The sequence below is a fragment of the Rhinoraja longicauda genome, chromosome 17 (genome assembly GCF_053455715.1).
Source record: "Rhinoraja longicauda isolate Sanriku21f chromosome 17, sRhiLon1.1, whole genome shotgun sequence".
In the NCBI taxonomy this organism is placed as follows: Eukaryota; Metazoa; Chordata; class Chondrichthyes; order Rajiformes; family Arhynchobatidae; genus Rhinoraja; species Rhinoraja longicauda.
The window spans coordinates 21,415,734-21,437,052 of record NC_135969.1 but is presented as its reverse complement, the minus strand read 5'-3'; the positions used below and the strand labels follow the sequence as shown (position 1 = coordinate 21,437,052).

General features: G+C 42.7%; 1 protein-coding gene across 1 annotated transcript; it reads left to right on the top strand.

The window, feature by feature from the left end:
• Positions 1-269: 269 nt before the first annotated feature.
• On the top strand, positions 270-21,314 carry stimate (STIM activating enhance). The gene is made up of 8 exons (XM_078414310.1): positions 270-509; positions 3,860-3,908; positions 5,421-5,516; positions 8,044-8,165; positions 17,473-17,585; positions 19,350-19,427; positions 19,788-19,937; positions 21,171-21,314. Exons 1-8 carry the CDS (start codon positions 305-307, stop codon positions 21,282-21,284), a joined length of 927 nt encoding a protein of 308 aa, XP_078270436.1. The 5' UTR covers positions 270-304; the 3' UTR covers positions 21,285-21,314.
• Positions 21,315-21,319: the final 5 nt, after the last annotated feature.

Here is a 21,319-nt window from a genome sequence, read left to right as displayed (position 1 = left end):
ATGTCTTTTTCTCTTCCCCTGCGCATCCTCTTTGATGTCTCGTTTTCACACCTTGACGTTCCCTATCTACGTGCCTCCCTCTCCCCTGACTCTCAGCCTGAAGAAGGGTCTCGATCCGAAACGTCACCCATTCCTTCGCTCCAGAGATGCTGAGTTACTCCAGCATTTTGTGCCCATCCTCTGCGCGTCAAAAACTACAATCCCCATGATGCCCCCACCTGACTACATTACCCACAGTGCAGCCGGCACGCAGCGCGGCTTCGGTTGCCGAGGCCGCGGTCGGGACAGCGGCCCAGGGTAGGCCATGGCCGTCAGTCAGCTGGAGCCCGGCGCTGTCGCCGTCGCCGTCGCCGAGCGGCCATTGCACGGCTCCCTGGTCACCTCCAACCTGAGTGTCCCGCTTGGCACCGCTGGCGGTCCCCGCGGCTGTGAGAATGGCGCCCTGATGGGCAACTTCGGCATGTTCATCCAAGGCTTACTCGGAGTGGTGGCCTTCAGCCTGCTAATGCGTGAGTGAGGGAACGGGGAATCGGGGACTGGGGTCCGGGGGCCCAGGAACCGGGGGACTCGGGACCCGGGACTCGGCCTCCGGCCTCCGCCTGGGCGTGGGGTCCGCTCCCAGGTTAAACACAGCTGGGCCCGTGAAAACGCCGGAGGATAAATATTAACTTGGTTTCACACACTGAGCTCTCGCCAGTGAAATTAAACAAGGCACTAAAGGCATAGCTGTCAAACGAAAGTTGGCAAATTGGATCCAGAATTGGCAAAAGGATACAGAGGGTTGCTTTGTGAACAGGTCGGTTATTGTTTGTTATGGACTGTAATGTTTGGGATGAATGCGATCAGTAAATTACGGTAGGCTAGTACATTTGCAGATTACACGAAAATCAATAGGGGTGTTCATTATGAGAACCAACGTAGTAGACCACAAAATTATACTGATTTTAATCGTATATGATGTGATGAAGCTTCGATGGACTAATAAGGTCACACAATGATTAGAACCACAGTGGACATCTGAAGATCCAAATAAGGGTAACATTATCCTCCTCTGCAAGCAGAAGAGGGAGAAGGAGGATATTAGGAATTGGAGACCCATCTCTCTGTTGACTGGATTACATGATCCCTGACAAGCCCATTCCCATCCTCTCTGACACACCAAATCTCCACAATCATCTCGGGAAGTAGAGGTGTAGATGAGCTTCCTTTATAATTGCATCAGTGTGTTGAGTCCAGGAAAGATCTTCAGACACCCAGGAATTTGAAGCTTTTGACTCTCTCCACCATTGTCCCATCAATACTGACAGGTTTGTAGGTCCTCATCCTTCCTCTTCCAAAGTCCACAATCAGTTCCTCCGTCTTACTGACATTGAGAGCCAGGTTGTTGTGCTGGCACCATTTGGTCATTCACACTTCTACACTCTGACTCATCACAGTCTAATTCGTCTAACAACGGTGGTGTCGTTGGCGAACTTAAAGATGGAGTTTGCACTGTGCCCGGCTACGTGAGAAAAGAGTGAATAGGGCAGGGGGCTGATCACACAGCCTTGAGGTGCTCATGTACTGACGGTTATTGTGGAAGAATTGTTGCTGCCAATTCGAACACTGTGGTCTGTTGATGAGGAAGTCGAGGATTCAGTTTCAGAGGGATACGCAAAGACCCAGTTCCGTGAGCTTGATAACTAGCTTGGAATGGATAATAATATTGAACACTGAGCTGTAGTCTATTGTCTAAGTTGTCCAGCGCGGAGTGGAGAGCCAGTGAGATCACATCCTCCGTTGACCTGTTGTGGCAGTAGTCAAAATGTAATGGATTGAGGTTCTTGTTGAAGTCGGAGTTGATATGTGCCATAACCAACCTCTCAAGGCACTTCATCACCACGGACATTAATACCACCTGTTGATAGGCATGTCACCTTACTCTTCTTGGCCACTGGTATTATTGATGCCTTCTTAAAGCAGTTGGGAACCTCAGCAATGAGAGATAGAAGATGTCTGTAAAATCTCCAGCCAGTTGGTCTGCACAGGTTTTAAGAACGTCACCAGGAATACCATCAGGTCTGGATGCTTTTTGAATGTTCACCCCCAGAAGGATCTTCTGTCGTCAGCCTCTGACAGAGATTGTAATACCATCGGGAACTTTGGGGCCCAGAAAGGCACATCAGTGTTCTCCGCATCAAAGCGCGCGTAGAATGTATTGAGCTCATCGGGGGGGTGATGCTTTGCTGGCGCTTGCTGCCCCCTGATTTCGCCTTGTAGGAAGTGGTGGCATTGAAGTCCTGCCACAGTTGCCAAATATCGGCCTCATCCTCCAGCTTAGAGCGAAAGTCCCTTTTAGCCTTTTCAAAGACCTTATCAAGGTCATATTGTATACCTCTGCCTCGCCAGAATTGAATGCCCGGGATCTGGTCCACAGAAGAATGAGGATCTCCTGCTTCATCCAAGGCTTCTGGTTGAGAAACACGGATGGCTTTAGTAGGAACACACTCCTCCACACATTTCCTTATAAACAATTGTGGAGTATTCATTCAGGTCCATTGCTGAGTCCTTAAACATTGCCCAGTCTTGTCCTTGTATACAAGAACATTGTCCTTGTGTACATTCAGGACAGATGATGGGCGCATACTATTACACAGAATATCTGACGTTTGCATGGTGGATGTGCTCCCTTTGGGGAGGGAATAGGGAATTGGGTTCAACTGCTCCACACAAACATTGACTGTGCTGAGCAATGGTTCAAAATAGATAGCGTCATCATCAAGTTTGGAGTTAGGCAGAGTTGCCCACTCCCCCTGCTTTGTTCGTGTACAGTGTAGAACCTTTTACTGAATCTATTAGAAAGGACTTCAAGAATCAAGAGTTTTTAATTGCTGTGTGCACTGGCACCACAATTATGATTCTTTTACTTTATAGGCACATGAACACATCAACACATGGTACACAGATCAGAAAGGTTTAGAGATTTATGTGCCAAGCCCAGGCAAATGAGACGAACATAGATGGGGCATCTTGATCGGCATGGACAAATTGAGCTGAAGGGCCTGTTTCCGTACTGTGACTAACACAACAAATAAATATAGTTAACAATAATACGTTAAATTATCAGTCATATTAGGTATAACTGATGTTATAACAGCAAAGTGCTGTTTTGTCATCTCTATCAATGATTTGGATGAGAACGTACATGGCATGATTAGCAAACTTGCAGATGACACAAGAGTGGGTGGTATTGTAGATAATGAAGATGGTTGTCAAAAATTGCAGCAGGATCTTGATCGGTGGGCAGGTGGGCTGAGGAATGGTTGATGGAATTTAATACATGGAAATGTGAGGTGTTGCATTTTGGGAAGTCTAACATGGGTAGGACCTAGACGGTAAAGTGTAGATGGAGTCAATGATGGAAACTCTGGTCTGTGTGATGGACTGGCCTGCATCTACAGCTCTGCAATTTATTGCAGTCTTGGGCAGAGCAAGCTTTAATAAAACCCAGCAGTATGCTTTCTGTAGATGTTTGTTGGAGACTTTGGAATTTCCACATTCTCCTAAGGAAGTAGAGGTGTTGGTGTGTCCTTTGGGCTATTGCATCAATTTAGTTGGTCTACATCAGATCGTTGGTATTATTAACGCCAAGGATCTTGAAGCTGTTAACCATTTCCATTTTGGCACTATTGAATTTCCCGTAGCCCTCCGGAATTTTAGTTTTCTGATTAGTTTTCCATGCAATTTATTAAAATCCATGTAGATTACATTAGTAGATATTGCCTCATTGATCATAACTTATCAAAAAGTACCTAAGTTTTCTGCCTTGAAGGAAAACATTTATAAACAGTTGAGGTTTATTTTTGTCTGCTTTTTGCAGTGAAACGTTTTCGAGAACCAAAGTACGAGAGGCGACCGTGGAAGATATGGCAAGTATTGAGTAGTTGTAAAGCTGAGCTGTAGGGGCTCTGCCTCGGCAATTGTGTGGCTCGCTATTAGGTTATAAAGGGGTGTTGCGAGTGGCATTTGGTGTTTATTATTGTAAGTTTCCATTCACTGAATAAGTGTCCAGAACTACTAAAAATAAAAATTCATAACATGGGAAGATGGTCTCAGCATGATTTTCCAGATATGCCAATTGAGCACTGAGTGATCAAGGCACAGTCAGGTTTGATAGCCAACAAGCTGAGGAGTTGGAGAGTGTGGTGAGCTTGATGTTGTCACTATAGCCAGCCATGTGCATCAAGAGAGGGTCTCTATTATCCCACTTCTGCTGGCTTCTGACCCTGGACGAAGCTGGAATGAACAGCATCACCCCGAGTGCAGATGACTGATAATCTCGGAGCTGCAAAGAATCTGCCCTAATGTGCCAGCCAATAAGAGAGTATGGTTAAAGGACATGGTAGAAACAGCAACTGAATCTTTTTTTGTTGTCCCTCCCTCATCATTCATGGAATCCCCACCCAATTTATCATTGCCAGCCAGCCAACAAAGGCCATTTCCCCCACCCCTTCTGTCTGTAGTCCAAGTGCCACTTCCTTCAATTCCCTCCATCCCCCACTTCCCATCATTATATATGTTTGTAGGAAAAATAACTGCAGATGCTGGTTTAAATTGAAGGTAGACACAAAATACTGGAGTAACTCAGCGGGTCAGGCAGCATCTCTGTAGAGAAGGAATGCGTGACGTTTCGGGTTGAGACCCTTCTTCAGACTGATGTCGGGAGGGGGCGGGACAAAGATAGGATGTAGTCAGAGACAATAAGACTGGTGGGAGAACTGGGAAGGGGAGGGGGTAGAGAGGGAAACCAGAGACTATCTGAAGTTAGAGAAGTCAATGTTCACACCACTGGGGTATAAACTACCCAAGTGAAATATGAGGTGCTGTTCCTTCAATTTATGCTGGGCCTCTCTCTGACAATGGAGGAGGCCCAGGTCAGATTGGGAATGGGAGGGGGAGTTAAAGTGCTGAGCCACCGGGAGATCAGGTAGGTTAAGACGGACTGAGCGGAGGTGTTCAGAGAAACAATAGCCGAGCCTGTGCTTGGTCTCTCCGATGTAGATTTTTGGCCTGCCCCCTCCCCTGACATCAGTCTGAAGAAGGGTCTCAACCTGAAACGTCCCCCACTATGTATGTCTGCAGAGGTTGTTAGCGTGGGCATGCTGATGCCATTTGGTCAATTCATTCAGCCCTCATCAGATCCTCGTCCCCAACATGGCACTTTGTTTCAGTGTATCTGTTTCAGTTGTCTTGCCCATTCCCTGCCATCTCCCAACGCTGTGGATGTCTAGAGCGGCTGATCGCATGGCTGAGGTCATGGTAGCTGTTCACACTGTATTCAGATCTTGAGATTTTAGTGTTTTAAACTATTATTCATCTTAACTGCCTATTTTCTAAACTTAAATCAAATCTTCTCTAATAGATGAGCATTGCTTTTGCAGGTTTTTAGATACCTCAAAGCAGGCTATTGGCATGCTGTTTATCCACTTTGCCAACGTCTACTTGTCCGACCTGACTGAAGAGGACCCATGTTCATTGTGAGTGGCAGGATTTTCATGTGAAACAACACATACATGTTCAATGTTGCTCTTTTTCAAAAGCATTTCATTTGCACGTTCAATAATTTTGAAATGTGCTCATAGGATCTGTTGTGTGGAGTCTCCTGTGGCAGTTAACTTACATTTGTAAAATGTAAGATTCTGCCTTTGCAGAACAAATGAAAGGTTCACATCATGCTACAGATAGTTCTGAGTGATTCTGCAACCAATGGATAGGTTCAAAGCTTTGCAGTGAATGATGGTAAACAATTAAAAACGTAATGAGGAGAGGAGGCTCCCAGAATGTCTGCCTTCAGCATTGATGGCGAAACACTGCACTAGATTGTCAAACGGGGTGAAGTGTTCGCAGTGAATGCCGACCAGAGTAACTGAGTGAATTGTTCTGCTCGGCGTCCTCCTGGGATCCCAACTATTACAAATGAGGTCTTAAATCAATTCTGTATAGTCCATGTGATACGAAAAAATGGTTGCGAACACCAGATACAAAGACTCTGAGACCAGATAATATCCCAGCTGCGGTGCTGAAATTGTCACTTCAGAACCTGTCATGCAGACATGCAAATGAAGGGCAGGAGTTGCCCATTCCACACTATCATGCTTCACCATATTGTTATCTCAATTCCATTGCAGCTTTATAAAACTCTGGTTAGGCCGTATGTGGAGTGTTGTATGCAGTTCTGGTTGCTGCCTGAATTAGATGGTATTAGGTATAAGGACAGAGTTGGACACATTTGGATTGTTTACTCTGGAGTGTCGGAGGCTGAGGGAAGACCTGATAGAAGTAGAAAAATGATGAGAGGCAGAGAAATGGGGTAGACAGCACCTTTCTCCCAGAGTGAAAATGTCTGGTTAATACTAGGTTAATTCCCAGAATGGCGGGACTGTCATATGTTGAAAGACTGGAGCGGCTCGGCTTGTATACACTGGAATTTAGAAGGATGGGAGGGGATCTTATCGAAACATATAAGATTATTAAGGGGTTGGACATGTTAGAGGCAGGAAACATGTTCCCAATGTTGGGGGAGTCCAAAACCAGGGGCCACAGTTTAAGAATAAGGGGTAGGCCATTTAGAACGGAGATGAAGAAAAACATTTTCAGTCAGAGAGTTGTAAATCTGTGGAATTCTCTGCCTCAGAAGGCAGTGGAGGCCAATTCTCTGAATGCATTCAAGAGAGAGCTAGATAGAGCTCTTAATGATAGCGGAGTCAGGGGGTATGGGGAGAAGGCAGGAACGGGGTACTGATTGAGAATGATCAGCCATGATCACATTGAATGGTGGTGCTGGCTCGAAGGGCCGAATAGCCTACTCCTGCACCTATTGTCAATTGACAAAGACTAGAGGAATTGGCTTTAACTTTTTCAGATTTTCAGGTGAAGTTTCTTTTACTGGTTAGTGAATGGTTAGTGCCTGGGTCATGCTGATAGAGGTGGTGGTACAAGTAGATACAATAGTGGCATTTAAGATAGGTAATACAAATCTGCAGATAATGGAGAGATATTAATCACATGCAGGCAGAGGAGATTAGTCTCACAGCATTATGTGATAGAACCTGACTCAAACACTTCTTCTGGTAGCTCATTCCACTCACCCACCCACTCACTGCTTGAAAATGTTGTCTTTCAGGTTCCTATTAAATCTATCCCTAATCTTTTTAAACCTAAGGGCTCTACTTCTTGGCACTCTTTTCAATGTAACAACATCTTTCCTATAAAAGGCGACAAAAACAGAACACAATACTCCAAATGTGGCCACACCAATGTCTTGTACAATTGTAACATGACCTCTTAATTTCTATTATCAATACTTTGACTGGTGGTCTATGTGCCAAAAGCCTTCTTGACCACCCAATCTAACTATGACGCCACATTCAAGGTGCTATGTACCTGCACTCCTAGATCCCTCTGCTCTACAATACTCCCCAGTGCACTGTGAAGATACTGTCTTGTTTTGTCTTCCTAAAATGCAACACCTCGCACTTGTCTATATTAAAGTCCATTAACCATTCCGCAACCCACCTGTCCATCTGATCAAGATTCTGCTGCAATTTTTGATAACCATTTTTGCTATGTACAAGGCTATGCATTTTTGTGTCATCTGCACTCTTACCAATCATGCCTTGATATAAACCACAAACAGCAACTGGTCCAGCACCTATCCTGAGGCATGCAACTAGTCACAGGCCTCCAATCTGAAAAACAACCTTCCACCATCATCCTTTGTATCCTTCCATGAAGCCAATTCTCTATCCAGTCGGCTAGCTCTCCCCGGATCCGATGTGATCTAACCTTCCAGAGGAGCCGACCATCTGGAACCTATGGCTTTGCCCTCATTAACCTTTTAAGTTACTTCTTCAAAAAACACAATCAGATTCATGAGACACAATCTCCCACATGCAAAACCGTACTGTCCCAGGTCCCAACATTAATTATGTTCTTAAAAATTGCTTATGATGATATTTAATCACATTGCATCGAGTGAGTAATGTTTTTGTTTTTTTGCTTTAGGTATCTAATTAATTTTCTTCTGGATGCCACTCTTGGTATGCTCCTGATCTATGCTGGAGTGCGAACAGTAGGTGTCCTAGTTGAATGCCAACATTGGGATTCTCTTCGTTTTGGAGAGTATGGTAATGTAAATCAATTTTTTTTTAATTTTCTTCTCCAACTTTTTATTGTTCTAAACCAATGAGGGTGGGGGGAAATAGATGCATATTTGTATGTGAAATACAATGAAAGACTCTTTGTTGTAGGTAAACCATCCCATAAAATGCAAGTGCTTTGTGCATAATAAATTGCTGAAGTTTTGGACGCTGGAAATAATCGGCAAGTCTTTGTCAGGGATCTTGATTTTTTTTAGTTTTGCGATCTGTCAAACTTCTAGGTGCAGGACGTCTAGGTACCTACCACCTTTAGTGTAAAACAAAAAGTTTCCCTCTGACCCGAAAACTATGCCCTCTAGATTTTGATATTTCTGTTCTGGGGAAAAAGGTTTTGACTGTTTACCCTATCTATGTCTCTCTTAATTTTATATAATTCTATCAGGTCTCCTTTCAGCCTCCAACGTTCCAGAGAAAACAATCCCAAGTTTGACAAACCTCCCCTTACAGCTGATACCCATTAACCATTCTGGTAAAGCCTCATCTGCACCCCCTCAAAAGCTTTCCCGTAATGGGATGAGTAGAAAGCACTTAGTGTCCCATATGTGGCCTAAGCTGTCTTATAAAGTAGCATATATATCACAAATAACAGTGGTCCCAGACCTCCGTCCAGAATAACATCCTTCGCCACCTGGCTATGAATAAGCCAGCTCTGAACCCAAATTATCAAGTCAGCATGGATGCTGTGCATCTTGATGTCCTGGATCAGCCTACCACAAGGGACTTTAACAATTGCCTTAATAAAATCCATGAGGACAACATCCATGGCTATGCCCTCAGCAATCACTTTTGCTACCTACTCAAAAACCCAATCAAGTTCGTAAAATTTGGCCTGTCGCAGGATACCCACGCTGACTGCCCCTAATTAGCCTATTCTTTTCCAAATGCATGTAAATCGTATCACCAAGAGTCCTTTCCAATAGCTTCCCTAACATTGACATGCCAAGGGGAATTAGGTTATTTCTGTTATACTCTCTAGATACTTGATCATTGTATACACCTAATTGAAGTCTCCCTTCCGTGCCATCTTCCAAAGAAAACAAGCTCATACAATGTATCCCCATAGCTACGATATTCCAGACATTGAACTGAGAACAGTGCAGTAGAGCAGCAGGCCCTTTGGCCCACAATGTCTGTACAGAACGTGATGCCAAGCTAAACTACTCTCCTTTGCCTGCGTGAGATTCACATCCCTCCATTACTTACATATTCACGTGCCTCTTAAACACCACTAGCATATCTGCTTCCACCACCACCACCATCTGTGGCATCCCCTGCTCCCTGTGTGTAAAAAAAAAACTTGCCTTGCACATCTTCTTTAAACTTTCCCCCTCTGACCTTAAATCTATGCCCTCGAGTATTTGACATTTCCACCCTTGGAAAAGGGTTTTGACTGTCTACCCTATCTATGCCTCTCATAATTTTATGTACTTCTGTCAGGAATCCCCTCAACCTCCGAGGCTTCAGAGAAAAGACCTGGTAACATCATTTATCTCCTCTGCACCCAGTCCAGTCTAATCATCTCTTTCTTGAAAGTGGTGATGGGAACTATACGTAGTGCTCCAACTGTGCAGTTTTCAAATTAAAATGGAAAATACTGAAAACACTCAACAGGTCAGGCAGAATTTGTGGAAAAAGAAGTGGAGGTAAGATTTCACGTCATAATCCCTGTGGCAGAACTCTGCTTGACTTGCTTTTTTTCCCCCAGTTTATTTGTTTTTATTTAATGTTTCAGATCAATGACCTTTCCAACATTATAGGAAGCGCGTGATCATACTATAAGAAGTAGATGATTAGACTGGCGATAGTACAGAAGAGATTTGGCAGGATGCTTCCTTGAATTGAGTCATTTGGCACAGAAATAGGCCAATTCATCCACGGTGTCCAACATGCCCATCTAATCTAGTTATATTTGACCCTTATCCCTCTAAATCTTTCCTATTCATGTACTTATCCAAATGTCTTTTAAATGTTGTAATTGTACCTACCTCAGCTACTTCCTCTGGCAGTGTTCCTTACACCCATCACCCTCTGTATTAGAAAGCTGCTCCTCAGATTCTTATTGAATCTTTTCTCCTCTCACGGTAAACCTACCCCCTCCAGTACCAGTTTCCCATCCCTGAGAAAAAAGACTGTCGTGTTCACTCTACCTGTGCCCCTCATGATTTTATACAGCTCCCAAAGTGCAACGCCTTACAATTGCCCAGAAAACTGTGACTGCCATTTTTTTGCCCGTATTTACTGTATTATTCACAAAAGGCAAATGATTAATGTAACATAATTAGGAAAGCTCCAAAATACATTTTTTTATTTACTACTTGGGGAATTGATTACAAAAGTGGGGACATTATGTGTCAATTACATAGGATATGAGTGAAACAGCATCTAGAGTGTGCAGCAATGTTTCTTCTCAGTGAAGAATGTGAAGGCATTAGTAGCAATTCAGAGATTTACCAAAATGATATCTGGAAAGTGTGAGTTATCTTACGAGAAACATTTGAACAGACTTGGCTTGTTTCACTGGAGTTCAGAAGAACTAGAGGTAATGATTAAAACATAGAATCCTGGCAGGTTTGACAGGATCTGAGAGGATAATTGCACCTCTTGGAGCTTGTTACTTTCCTAGTTCTGTGTGTTTGATCTGAATTGTTAACTTTCTCTTCTCCCACAGATGCTACCTGACCTGCTGAGTGTTTCCTAAAGTTTCTGTTTGTTATTACTATTAGTATAGCAGGTCAGACACTGTCCAGGGAAAGGGAAAGGGAAAGAGAAAAAGTGAGTTTTAGTTTTAGTTTTTTTAGTTTTAGCGTGTTTTAGTTTTAGTTCGACCCACCGTGTCCACACCAACCAGCAATCCCAGCACACTATCACTATCATACAATACAATACAATATATCTTTGTTGTCATTGTACAGGGGTACAACGAGATTGGGAATGCGCCTCCCATATGATGCAATAAATTAATTAGCTAGTCAGTATTAATTCACTAGGGACAATTTACAGAATTTACAATTTTTGCCACGCCAATTAACCTACAAACCTGGATACCTTTGGAGTGTGAGAGCTCCCGGAAAAATATCCACACAGGTCATGGGAGAACGGTTCAAACTCCGTACAGACAACCCCTGTGGTCAGGATTGAACCGGGGTCTCTGTAAGGCAGCAACTCTACCACTGTACCACCGTGCCACCCTTGCTAATAGTACAGATTAGAAAGACTAGCTATCTTAAATTGTTGACTTCTCTGAAGTGCTCATTCTCCCAGCTCTTATTTTAGCTGTCAAAACTGAGGAATTTTGGCAATGACTCGTGCCAATTTCTACATGCACCCGAGAAAGCATCCTATCTGGATGCATTACAGCTTGGTTTGGCAATTGGTCTCCATTTCCCTCCATTCCCTATCTTAAACCTCCTAAATGCCACTATCTTATCTGCCTCCACCACCACCCCTGTCAGCATGTTCCAGGCACCCACCACTCTCAGGAAAAGAACCGCTTATACCCTGGTCATCCTCTCTTCTCTCTTCTCTGCTGTCAAGCAGACGTTTGTAGGCAGATATCACCAGATTCAAAAATAGCTACTTCCCCGCTGTTATCAGACTCTTGATCGGTTCCCTCATAGCCTAGGGATGTAATTCTGATCTCCCAATCTTGCTCGTTGAAGCTCTTGTATTTGTTTTATCTGCCCTTTCCTTGTAGCTGTTACGCGGTATTCTGTACTGTTTTCTTTTTCTTTTTGCGTTCCCTGCTGTACTCGGAATTGGTTGCAATGATACGATCCACCTGGATAGCATGAAAGACAAAGGCCTTTCATTGTATTTCACTCAGAATGTGACAAAAATAAACCAATATCAAGTCTAATAAATGAGAGATCCAAATTGACCATCTTGTTGATTTTCTATTGTAAAAGATGCACTTTCAATGATCCCTGTGTTCCCCTGCGTTCCCCCACGCTGCAATTTCCACCCATGTCTTGCGTTATACCTTCAATAGTCTAATGCTTTCTGCCAGACTGCAGAACACGAAACCAATGTTTGCATAATTTTGATACTTTATTATGCCCCTTACATTTAGGTCTGAATCATTAATGTACATCTCTGACAATAGACAATAGGTGCAGGAGTAGGCCATTCGGCCCTTTGAGCCAGCACCACCATTCAATGTGATTACATCTGAACATCCACAATCAGTACCCCGTTCCTGCCCACTCCCCATACCCCCTGACTTCGCTATCATTAAGAGCTCTATCTATCTTTTGAAAGCATCCAGATAATCGGCCTCCACTGCCTTCTGAGGCAGAGAATTCCACAGATTTACAACTCTCTGAGTGAAAAAGGTTTTCCTTATCTCTGTTCTAAATGGCCTACCCCTTATTCTTAAACTGTGGCCCCTGGTTCTGGACTCCCCCAACAGTGGGAACATGTTTCCTGCCTCTAGCGTGTCCAATCCCTTAATAATCTTATATGTTTCAATAAGATCCCCTCTCATCCTTCTAAATTCCAGTGTATACAAGCCCAGTCGCTCCAGTCTTTCAACATACGACAGTCCCGTCATTCCGGGAATTAAGCTAGTGAACCTACGCTGCACTCCATCAATAGCAAGAATGTCCTTCCTCAAATTTGGAGACCAAAACTGTACACAGTACCCCAGGTGTGGTCTCATTAGGGCCCTGCGGAAGGAACTCTTTGCTCCTATACTCAACTCATCTTGTCATGAAGGCCAACATGCCATTGGCTTTCTTCACTGCCTGCTGTACCTGCATGCTTACTTTCAGTGACTGATGAACAAGGACACCCAGATCTCTTTGTACTTCCCTTTTCCTAACTTGACACCATTCAGATAATAATCTGCCTTCCTGTTCTTACCACCAAAGTGGATAACCTCACATTTATCTAACCTCACCTCACATCTGAAAATGAAGGAAACAAGTAGTGATCCTTGTGGAATCCTAATTGAAACAGCCTTTCAGTCACTAAAGGATCCATTAACCTCTGCCTTTGACTACCTGGCAGTGAGCCAGTTTTAGATCCAATTTGCCCTTTCCATTGTATCCTATGTATGAGCAGATAATATTATTGTGCAAAACTAGCCAGGCAGATACAAGGATACCGCATTATGCACCAAGAATATTGCACTGTTGTATGAGCCAAGTGGGGATATTACAGCAGGCAGCAAAGTCAAGGGGTGGATTTTCTCTGTCTTTGTCAGTCGTGTACAGAATGTGCAAGATTAAAGGGATGTGCTAAAGTTCCTGTTGTCACCATATATGGTGATAAATGTCAGCTGTATTGAATTCAGTGGAGATGTTGCTGGAAAATAGCTGACTAATGGGATAGCTTGTTTACATTTAACACACATAATAACAAAGTATATCCAAGTTGTAGATGAGCCAAATTTTCCGGGAACTTTGACCTGTGTAAATCTATGTGTGAACGACACTTGTATTTAAATGGACCTTCGGGTGTCTGTGATGTCTCAAACCATTTTGTTTTGAATTATAGTGAATATAATATTGTCAGGCATGTTACCATCCCCTTGTTTCCTTTAGTAGGCGGCAATTCCAATAGAAGTGTGTTCTCGCAATAGGTTTACAATACAAGGAGTTTTTTTGCTTATTTTTGTGGTGTTTCTCGGAAGAAGGAACAAGTTAAGAAAATAGGAGATGGACACAAACTGCTGGAGAAACTCAGCAGGGCAGGCAGCATCACTGGACAGAAGGAATGGGTGACTTTTCGGGTCGAGCCCCTTCATCAGACCCGAAACGTCACCCATTCAATCCCTCCAGAGATGCTGCCTGTCCCACTTCGGTGGCTATCTTCGGTGTCTAACCAGCATCTGCAGTTCTAACACTAAGAAAATAGAAGCATGAGTTGGCTAATCAGTTCCTCACACGTGTCCCACCATCCAATATAGGTGCTGCATGGTAGGCTGGCCGTGAGATTAGATCACATGGAAACCAAGGCAAGCTACCAATTGCATACAAAATCAACTTGTAGGTAGGAGATAGAGGATGGTGGTAGGAGGTTGATTTTCAGATGGAAAGCCTGTGACCAGTGCTGTCCCTCGGTTCACCGTTATTTATAATTTGTATTAACAATTTGGATGAGCGTGTAGGTGGCCCAGTTAGTAAATTTGTTGATAATACTAAATTTGATGGTAATAGTGAAGAAGATTATCTAAGATTAAAATAAGATCTTGATCCATTAGGGCCCAGGAATAGCAGGTGCAGTTTAATTCCGATAGGGCGGCACGGTAGCGCAGCGGTAGAGTTGCTGCTTTACAGCGAATGCAGCGCCGGAGACTCAGGTTCGATCCTGAGTACGGGTGCTGCACTGTAAGGAGTTTGTACGTTCTCCCCGTGACCTGCGTGGGTTTTCTCCGAGATCTTCGGTTTCCTCCCACACTCCAAAGACGTACAGGTATGTAGGTTAATTGGCTGGGTAAAATGTAAAAAATTGTCCCTAGTGGGTGTAGGATAGTGTTAATGTACGGGGATCGCTGGGCGGCACGGACTTGGAGGGCCGAAAAGGCCTGTTTCTGGCTGTATATATATGATATGATATGATATGAAGTGCGAGGTGTTGCATTTTGATAAAAGTGGGCAGGACTTACACACTTGATAGTAGGCCCCTTGGAAGAGTTTCAGAACACAGCAGCTTCAGGCCCATAATTCCTTGTAAGTGGAGACATAGATAGATAGTGGTGTCATCAGTTAGGGTATTGATCACAGGAGTTGGGACATCATATTACAGCAGTTCAATACATTGGTAAGGCAACATATGGAGTACTATCTACAGTTCTGGTCGTCTTACTCTAGTAAGAATGACATTAAACTGGAAAAGGTGCAAAAAAGGTTTACAATTAATTTACTGGGTTAGGATAATTTGAGCTATTTTGAGAGCTTTGTTTTATTATTGTTGCATGCAATAAGATACAGTGAAAAAAGTTTTTTTGTATGCTGTTCAAACAAATCATACCATACATAAATACAATCATACCATACATGAGTACAACAGGAGACGTAAAACAGAAAATAAGAGTACAGACTATCGTGTTACAACCACAGACAGAAGTGATGGTTTTTTTAAAGTTCAAGTGCTGCAACAAGGAACAGTCCTAGAGTCTCACACCATGAAAACACACCATTCAGCCCAAGTCGTCCATGCCGACCAAGATGCTCATCTAAGCTTGTCCCATTTGGCTGCATTTATATCCCTCTGAACCTTTTCTATCCATGTACCTGTCTAAATGTCTTTTAAATGTCGTTCTGGTACCTGCTTCAACCAATTCCTCAGGCAACTCATTCATTATATGTACCACCCTCTATGAGAAGGTAATCCCTCAAGTTCCTATCAAATCTTTCCCCTCCCACCTTAAACCTCACAAATCTTTTCTGCACTTTTTCTAGCTTAATGGAATTAATGGAATTTTTCCGATAGAGGTGTGACCAAAGCTGAACTGAAGAAGCAACAAGGTGCATCAGTGAGGGGAGGGCACTGTATGTAATTTGCATGGACTTGAGATATCTTTGGCATATCACAGAGTTAAACAGCATAGAAACAGGCTCAACTCGTCATGCCAACCAGTGAGCTAGTCCCATGTATTAGCCCACGTTTGGCCCATAACCCTGTAACCATTCCTATCCATGTACATGCCAATGTTTTTTAAATGTTGTAATTGTATGACAAGATCCCACATAGTAGGCTGATGTGAAAGGTGAATCACATTTGATCCGGGGTGAGCCAGTCAGATGGATACAAAATTGGCTTGGTGGAAGGAGTCAGAAGGTGACAGTGGATGTTTGCTTTCCATATTGGAGGCCTGTGACCAGCAATGTGCTGCAGAGAGAATGATGCTGGGCTGTTTGTCAGATATATTATGACAATTTGGATGAGAATATAGATGGCATGATTACTACGTTGGTGGAAGATGCCAAAATTGTTGTGGTGAACAGCAAGAGAGTTATCTATAAGTTTACAACAGGTTCTAGATCAACCAATAAATTGTGCCAAGGAATAGCAGGTGGAATTTAATTCACACAAGTGCAAAGTGAGATATTTCTGGAAGATGAACCAGGCCAGGACTTGTACAGTAAATGGCAAGTGCCCTACAGAGGCAAATGGCATGCTCACCTGCATTGGATGGGGCACTGAGTCCAAGATATTCGACGTCATGTTACAGCTGGATAGGTCATTAGTGAGACTGCCACTGGAATAAATGTGCAGTTCTTGTCGCCATACTAAGGAAGAATATGATTCAGTTAGGGAGGGTGCAGAAGAGATTCACAAAGAATGTTGCTTGAACTGGAGGACTTAAAAAGAGAGACAGGACAGGCTAGAACTCTTTTCCCTGGAGTGAAGGAGGTTGAGGGGTGACCTTATAAAGGTTTACAAAATCATGAGGGACATAATTAAGTTGGAGTAGGGACCGATTTACAGGAGACCTGAGGAGCAACATTTTTGTTGGTGACGGATATATGGAACGTTCTCCCAGAAGAAGTGGTAGAGGCAGGTACAATTATAGCATTTAATAGACATTTAGACAGATTTACATACAGTAAAGGTTAAGAGGGATAAATGCAGGGAATTGAATGAGCTCAGGAAGGCATGGACAAGTTGGGCTAAATGTCCTTGTTCGATGCTGTATAACTCTAGTAAAGCCGCTATCAAGTCCCTACATGGATGGTGTAATTTGGCAAACTGTACCCAAAATTAGCTTGGCGACAGGAGACGGGGGTTGATAGTTTCCGCAGTTGGATGCCTGTAACTTGTGTTTTTCCACAAAGATCAGAGCAGGCACCCTGGTTGTTTGTAACATAGATGTAAATGACTTGGATGTGAATGTGGAGGCAGGATCAGTAAGTTTGTGGATGACATGTTGTTGATAGTGTGGGAAGTCGTCTTCTAGGTAGAACCATTGAACATTATCTCTTGTGACATGGGAATCGGTAAGCTTATTGGGTTTAGCGGGAGAACGATCAGGAGAGCATGAACAAGGTGAATGAGAGGTGCAGGAGCAGAGGTGCCTTGGAAATATATCTGCGTTCTTACTGCAAGTTTGGGAGTAATCAGTCTAAAATATAGATAAATAACTTTACTTTTGAGAGAGCTTCTCCAGTCAAATATGATATTCAAATATGAATTGCAGTTCCTGGGAAAAAATCTTTAAAAGAATGAGTGTAAATACACTGTCTGATTGTCAGTTTTGCACACCAATCGTGGAACAGTTGTTAACTTTCTGCCTATGGTAATAATTCCATATACTGAACTTGTTTTGCAGGAGACCCACTGGAATGCAGTGCCTGGGTTGGACAGTGCGCACTTTACTTATTGATTATGATGTTGGAGAAGACTGTGGTGATTATCGTGCTGCTTTTACCTCAGTGGAGGAAGGTTTGTATCTCTCTGGCTCTCCAGAGAGCATTTGTTCTAACTATAATTTGTATTTATTTTTTCTTCAAATGTTGTCAATTAACAAGTTGTCATTAACAAATGTTGTAGTTAAAATGAAGAGATTGTTGATAGATTTATAAACTAGAAGTTATGATTACCAAGTCTGCTAAAATATCTTTAAATTGAATTGCTCAATTCCATAGGTAAAATGAAGCTGAAATGTATTGTGGTGTAGGAGAGAGGTACCGTGTAATAATGGAAATTTGAAAAACATCTTAACATGCTAGAAAAGAAACAGCAAATCAGACAACAACTATGAAAAAAGAAACAATGTAACCGAGCAATTGAGCCATATGGCATAAAAACAGCCCTTTCAGTCCAACTCATCCATGTTGCCTAACCTAGTTAGTTTCCACTTGCTTGCATCTGAGTCGTATCCTTTCAAACCCTTTCAATCCATCTACCTGTCTGTGTGTTTTAAATATTGTAATTGTACTCGTTTTTTTCCACTTCCAGTCACAGCTTGTTCCATGTACACACTACTCTCTTTAAAAAAAATTGCCCGCCAGGATCCTTTTAAATCTTACCCACATCATCTTAAACCCATCCCCTCAATTTTTAGGTTGTCTTACCCTGGGGGGGAAAAAAACTGGCTATTCACCTAATCTATACCCCTCATGATTCTATAACCTCTAATGTCACCAGTCGGCCTCCTAAGCTCCAGGGAAATAGCCCCAACCTATCCAGCCTTTCATAATAAAGCTCTCCAAAAGCAGTAACATCTTCCAAAAAAAAAGCTGAAAATGAGAGGTGGAGTGGGGCAATGCCTGGCAAGTGATAGGAGGATGCAGGTGATACGGGGTGATTGTCAGATGGGCGGAGCAAGTGACAAAGGGTTGAAGTGAAATGGAGATAAAAGGTGTCATATGAGGAAGGAAGGAAAGGGAAGGGGTGCAATGTAAAGCCAGAAGGAAGGATATAGGTGAAAGGGGAAAGGGGGGGACTCGGAATAGGGAGGGGTGGGAAATAAGTAGAAAGAGAAGAGAAAAAGAAGGGTGACTGGAATGTGAGAAAGATGTGCATATTGCGGTGGGTGGGAGAGTAAGGTTGGTGAATACTGATTGAACTTCATACCTACTGGAGCTTCCGATTGCTAGCTATTTCGGTTATATTGATATTGGATTATTACAGTCACGTGCACCAAGACATGTTGAAAAGCTTTGTTTGTGTGCGATCAAGTCAAATCATGCTATACATTAGTACAAATAAGCCATACGCGTAGTACACGGGTAGTGCAAAAGGAAAAATACCAGAGTGCAGAATTTTGTGTTGCAGCATTATGGCGTCACAGAGGTAAGTGACACAGCAGGCGAAGCTGACACTCCGCTTTGTGGTTCTGCAAATCATTTTACTGATGTTGGTGGAGGGTGAGAGTAGGTGTTTGAGAAGATGGTTCATAATATAAAAGTTGGAGATTTGGGGTGTTTTTGTGTACGAGTGTTGCAATATGCATTCAGGTTTACGTGGACTATTGAAAGGAGATTAAGAGTAAAATGGTCAACAAAATTACTGGAAATGAATGTGCTGATGCAAGGTCTCAACCTAAGACATCGGCAATTGCTCTCCACCACAAATGCTGCTTGACCCACTGAGTTCCTCCAGCAATTTGATTTTTGCTCAGCAAGATGACTGGATTGAGAAAGTTTGTTTGCGGAAAGGCTTTCTATCATGTATGCATTTAAAATGAATTTCTATGGTTTACAGGTGGCTCTACTTAATCCAATCCAGAACCCACAGTTGGAGCTGGCTATTGTGATGCTGATTGTCCCTTTTTTTGTCAATGTAAGTAACTATTCCAGATTAAGCTTTTGAAAATAAAGGTTTGGTCACTCTGATTTTTTTTTTAAATGTCATTTCTGAAATATAAGGTTTGTAAATTTGTTCATAGGAAATTAGATGCTTAGTTGGGCGAACCATCCATGCCGTTTGTAATTTTAACACTAGTTTCTGGAAAATGCTTGTAACTATTTAAATCAAATGTGACAAGCTTGCAGACCAACAATGAGTGTCTGTCATGGAACCTGGATATATCTGTTACACTTAACATGATAGGATGTAGATATGATTTGAATTATGTCGAAAACTTCTGAGTCCATCAGTACTTCGTGCTGTCATCTATCTTTTCCCTTCCATTACTTATAGGCATTAATGTTTTGGGTGGTGGATAATTTTCTAATGAGGAAAGGCAAAACTAAAGCTAAACTGGAAGAAGAAGGTGGAGAGGATGATTCTAGAAGTAGCAACAAAGTTAGATACAGAAGAGCAGCATCACACGATGAGTCTGAGTCTGAGGTAAGTGATTCAAAATGTATGTAACAAACAACAGTACCCCAGGGATCGGTGCTGGCTCCACTGTTGTTTGTAACATTTATTAACAATTTGGATGACAATGTAGTTAACATGGTTATTAAATTTGCAGGCGACACCAAAATTGTTACAAGGATTGATGAGGTCAGGGACCTTTCAATTACCAATGGAGGAAAGGAGTCAAAGGACAGTTGTGGAGGGTTAGTTTTCAGATTGGAGGCCTCACCCTCCACAACTACCTTTTGATTCCTTCCTCCGTGGCAATGGTAATTCCAATTAGCTAGCTCAGCTTGGATTCTATGCAAACCAACCTTCCAGACTGGCCTTCCATGCAGCACCTTGTCAAAGGTCTTACAAACATCCATATAGACACTGTTTACTGCCCTGCCCTGCCTTTTCAAAGAATTCTATCAGATTTGTGCGACATGATTTCCCATGTACAAAGCCATGTCAAACAACCCAATCTGACAGTGCCCACTTTGGGAAAGAAGTCAAGGCTTTGTAGATGTTCCAGGTTTGAGTGGCTTTAGTCATGTGGATGGACAGGATAGAGAGTTTCCATGGGGAGGGACAAAATATGAGGGAAGTATTCGCTCCTCTTCTCTCCTTATCTGACACCCCTTTTTCTCCATTTCACTTTTAGCCTTTGTTACCATTTTCAACCATCTGCCAACCACCCTTCCTCCTATTTCTATCTACCTATCATTTGTCAGGCTTTTCCCCAACCCACCACTCTTTTGCAGCTTTCTTCCCAATACCCCAACTCCATCATTCTGAAGAAGGATCACGATCCAAAATGTAATTTGCCCCTTCCCCTTCTCAGATGCTGCCAGACTCACTAAGTTCCTCCGGCACTTTGTTTTTGCTTAAGATTCCAGCAACTGTAATCTCTTGTGTCTCCAAGATCTAAAATAGCTTTTCGCCTGCTTGGTTACTCAGTATATCGATACAGAAAAACTAATTTACATTTCCTGAATTGATTCTTCATCCTATTACTGCTCATTTGACTTGGCCAGTCTGGATGTGATGTCTCCCTTTTACAATATCATACAAGTTACATACTCTTCTCATTTTCTAACTTCTGCTATGCCAATTACTAAAGGAATATTAGAATATATATGTAGTGATTCACTTCTGGAAGTGATTGGATTGAAGACCCCACTAATGTGGGCTTCATGCTTCTAATTTTCTGTTCTTACTGTTTAATGTGGTTCGCAGATTCTCATTTCACCAGATGATGAGTTGGACGAATCTGAAGGAGATGAAGACCTGAGGAGATTGGCAAACGTAAAGACCGTTAAGAAGAAGTTGCGATTTGGTCTCCCAGTATGACCCAGAATGACCACAGTGCTCTAGTCCTTGGAGTT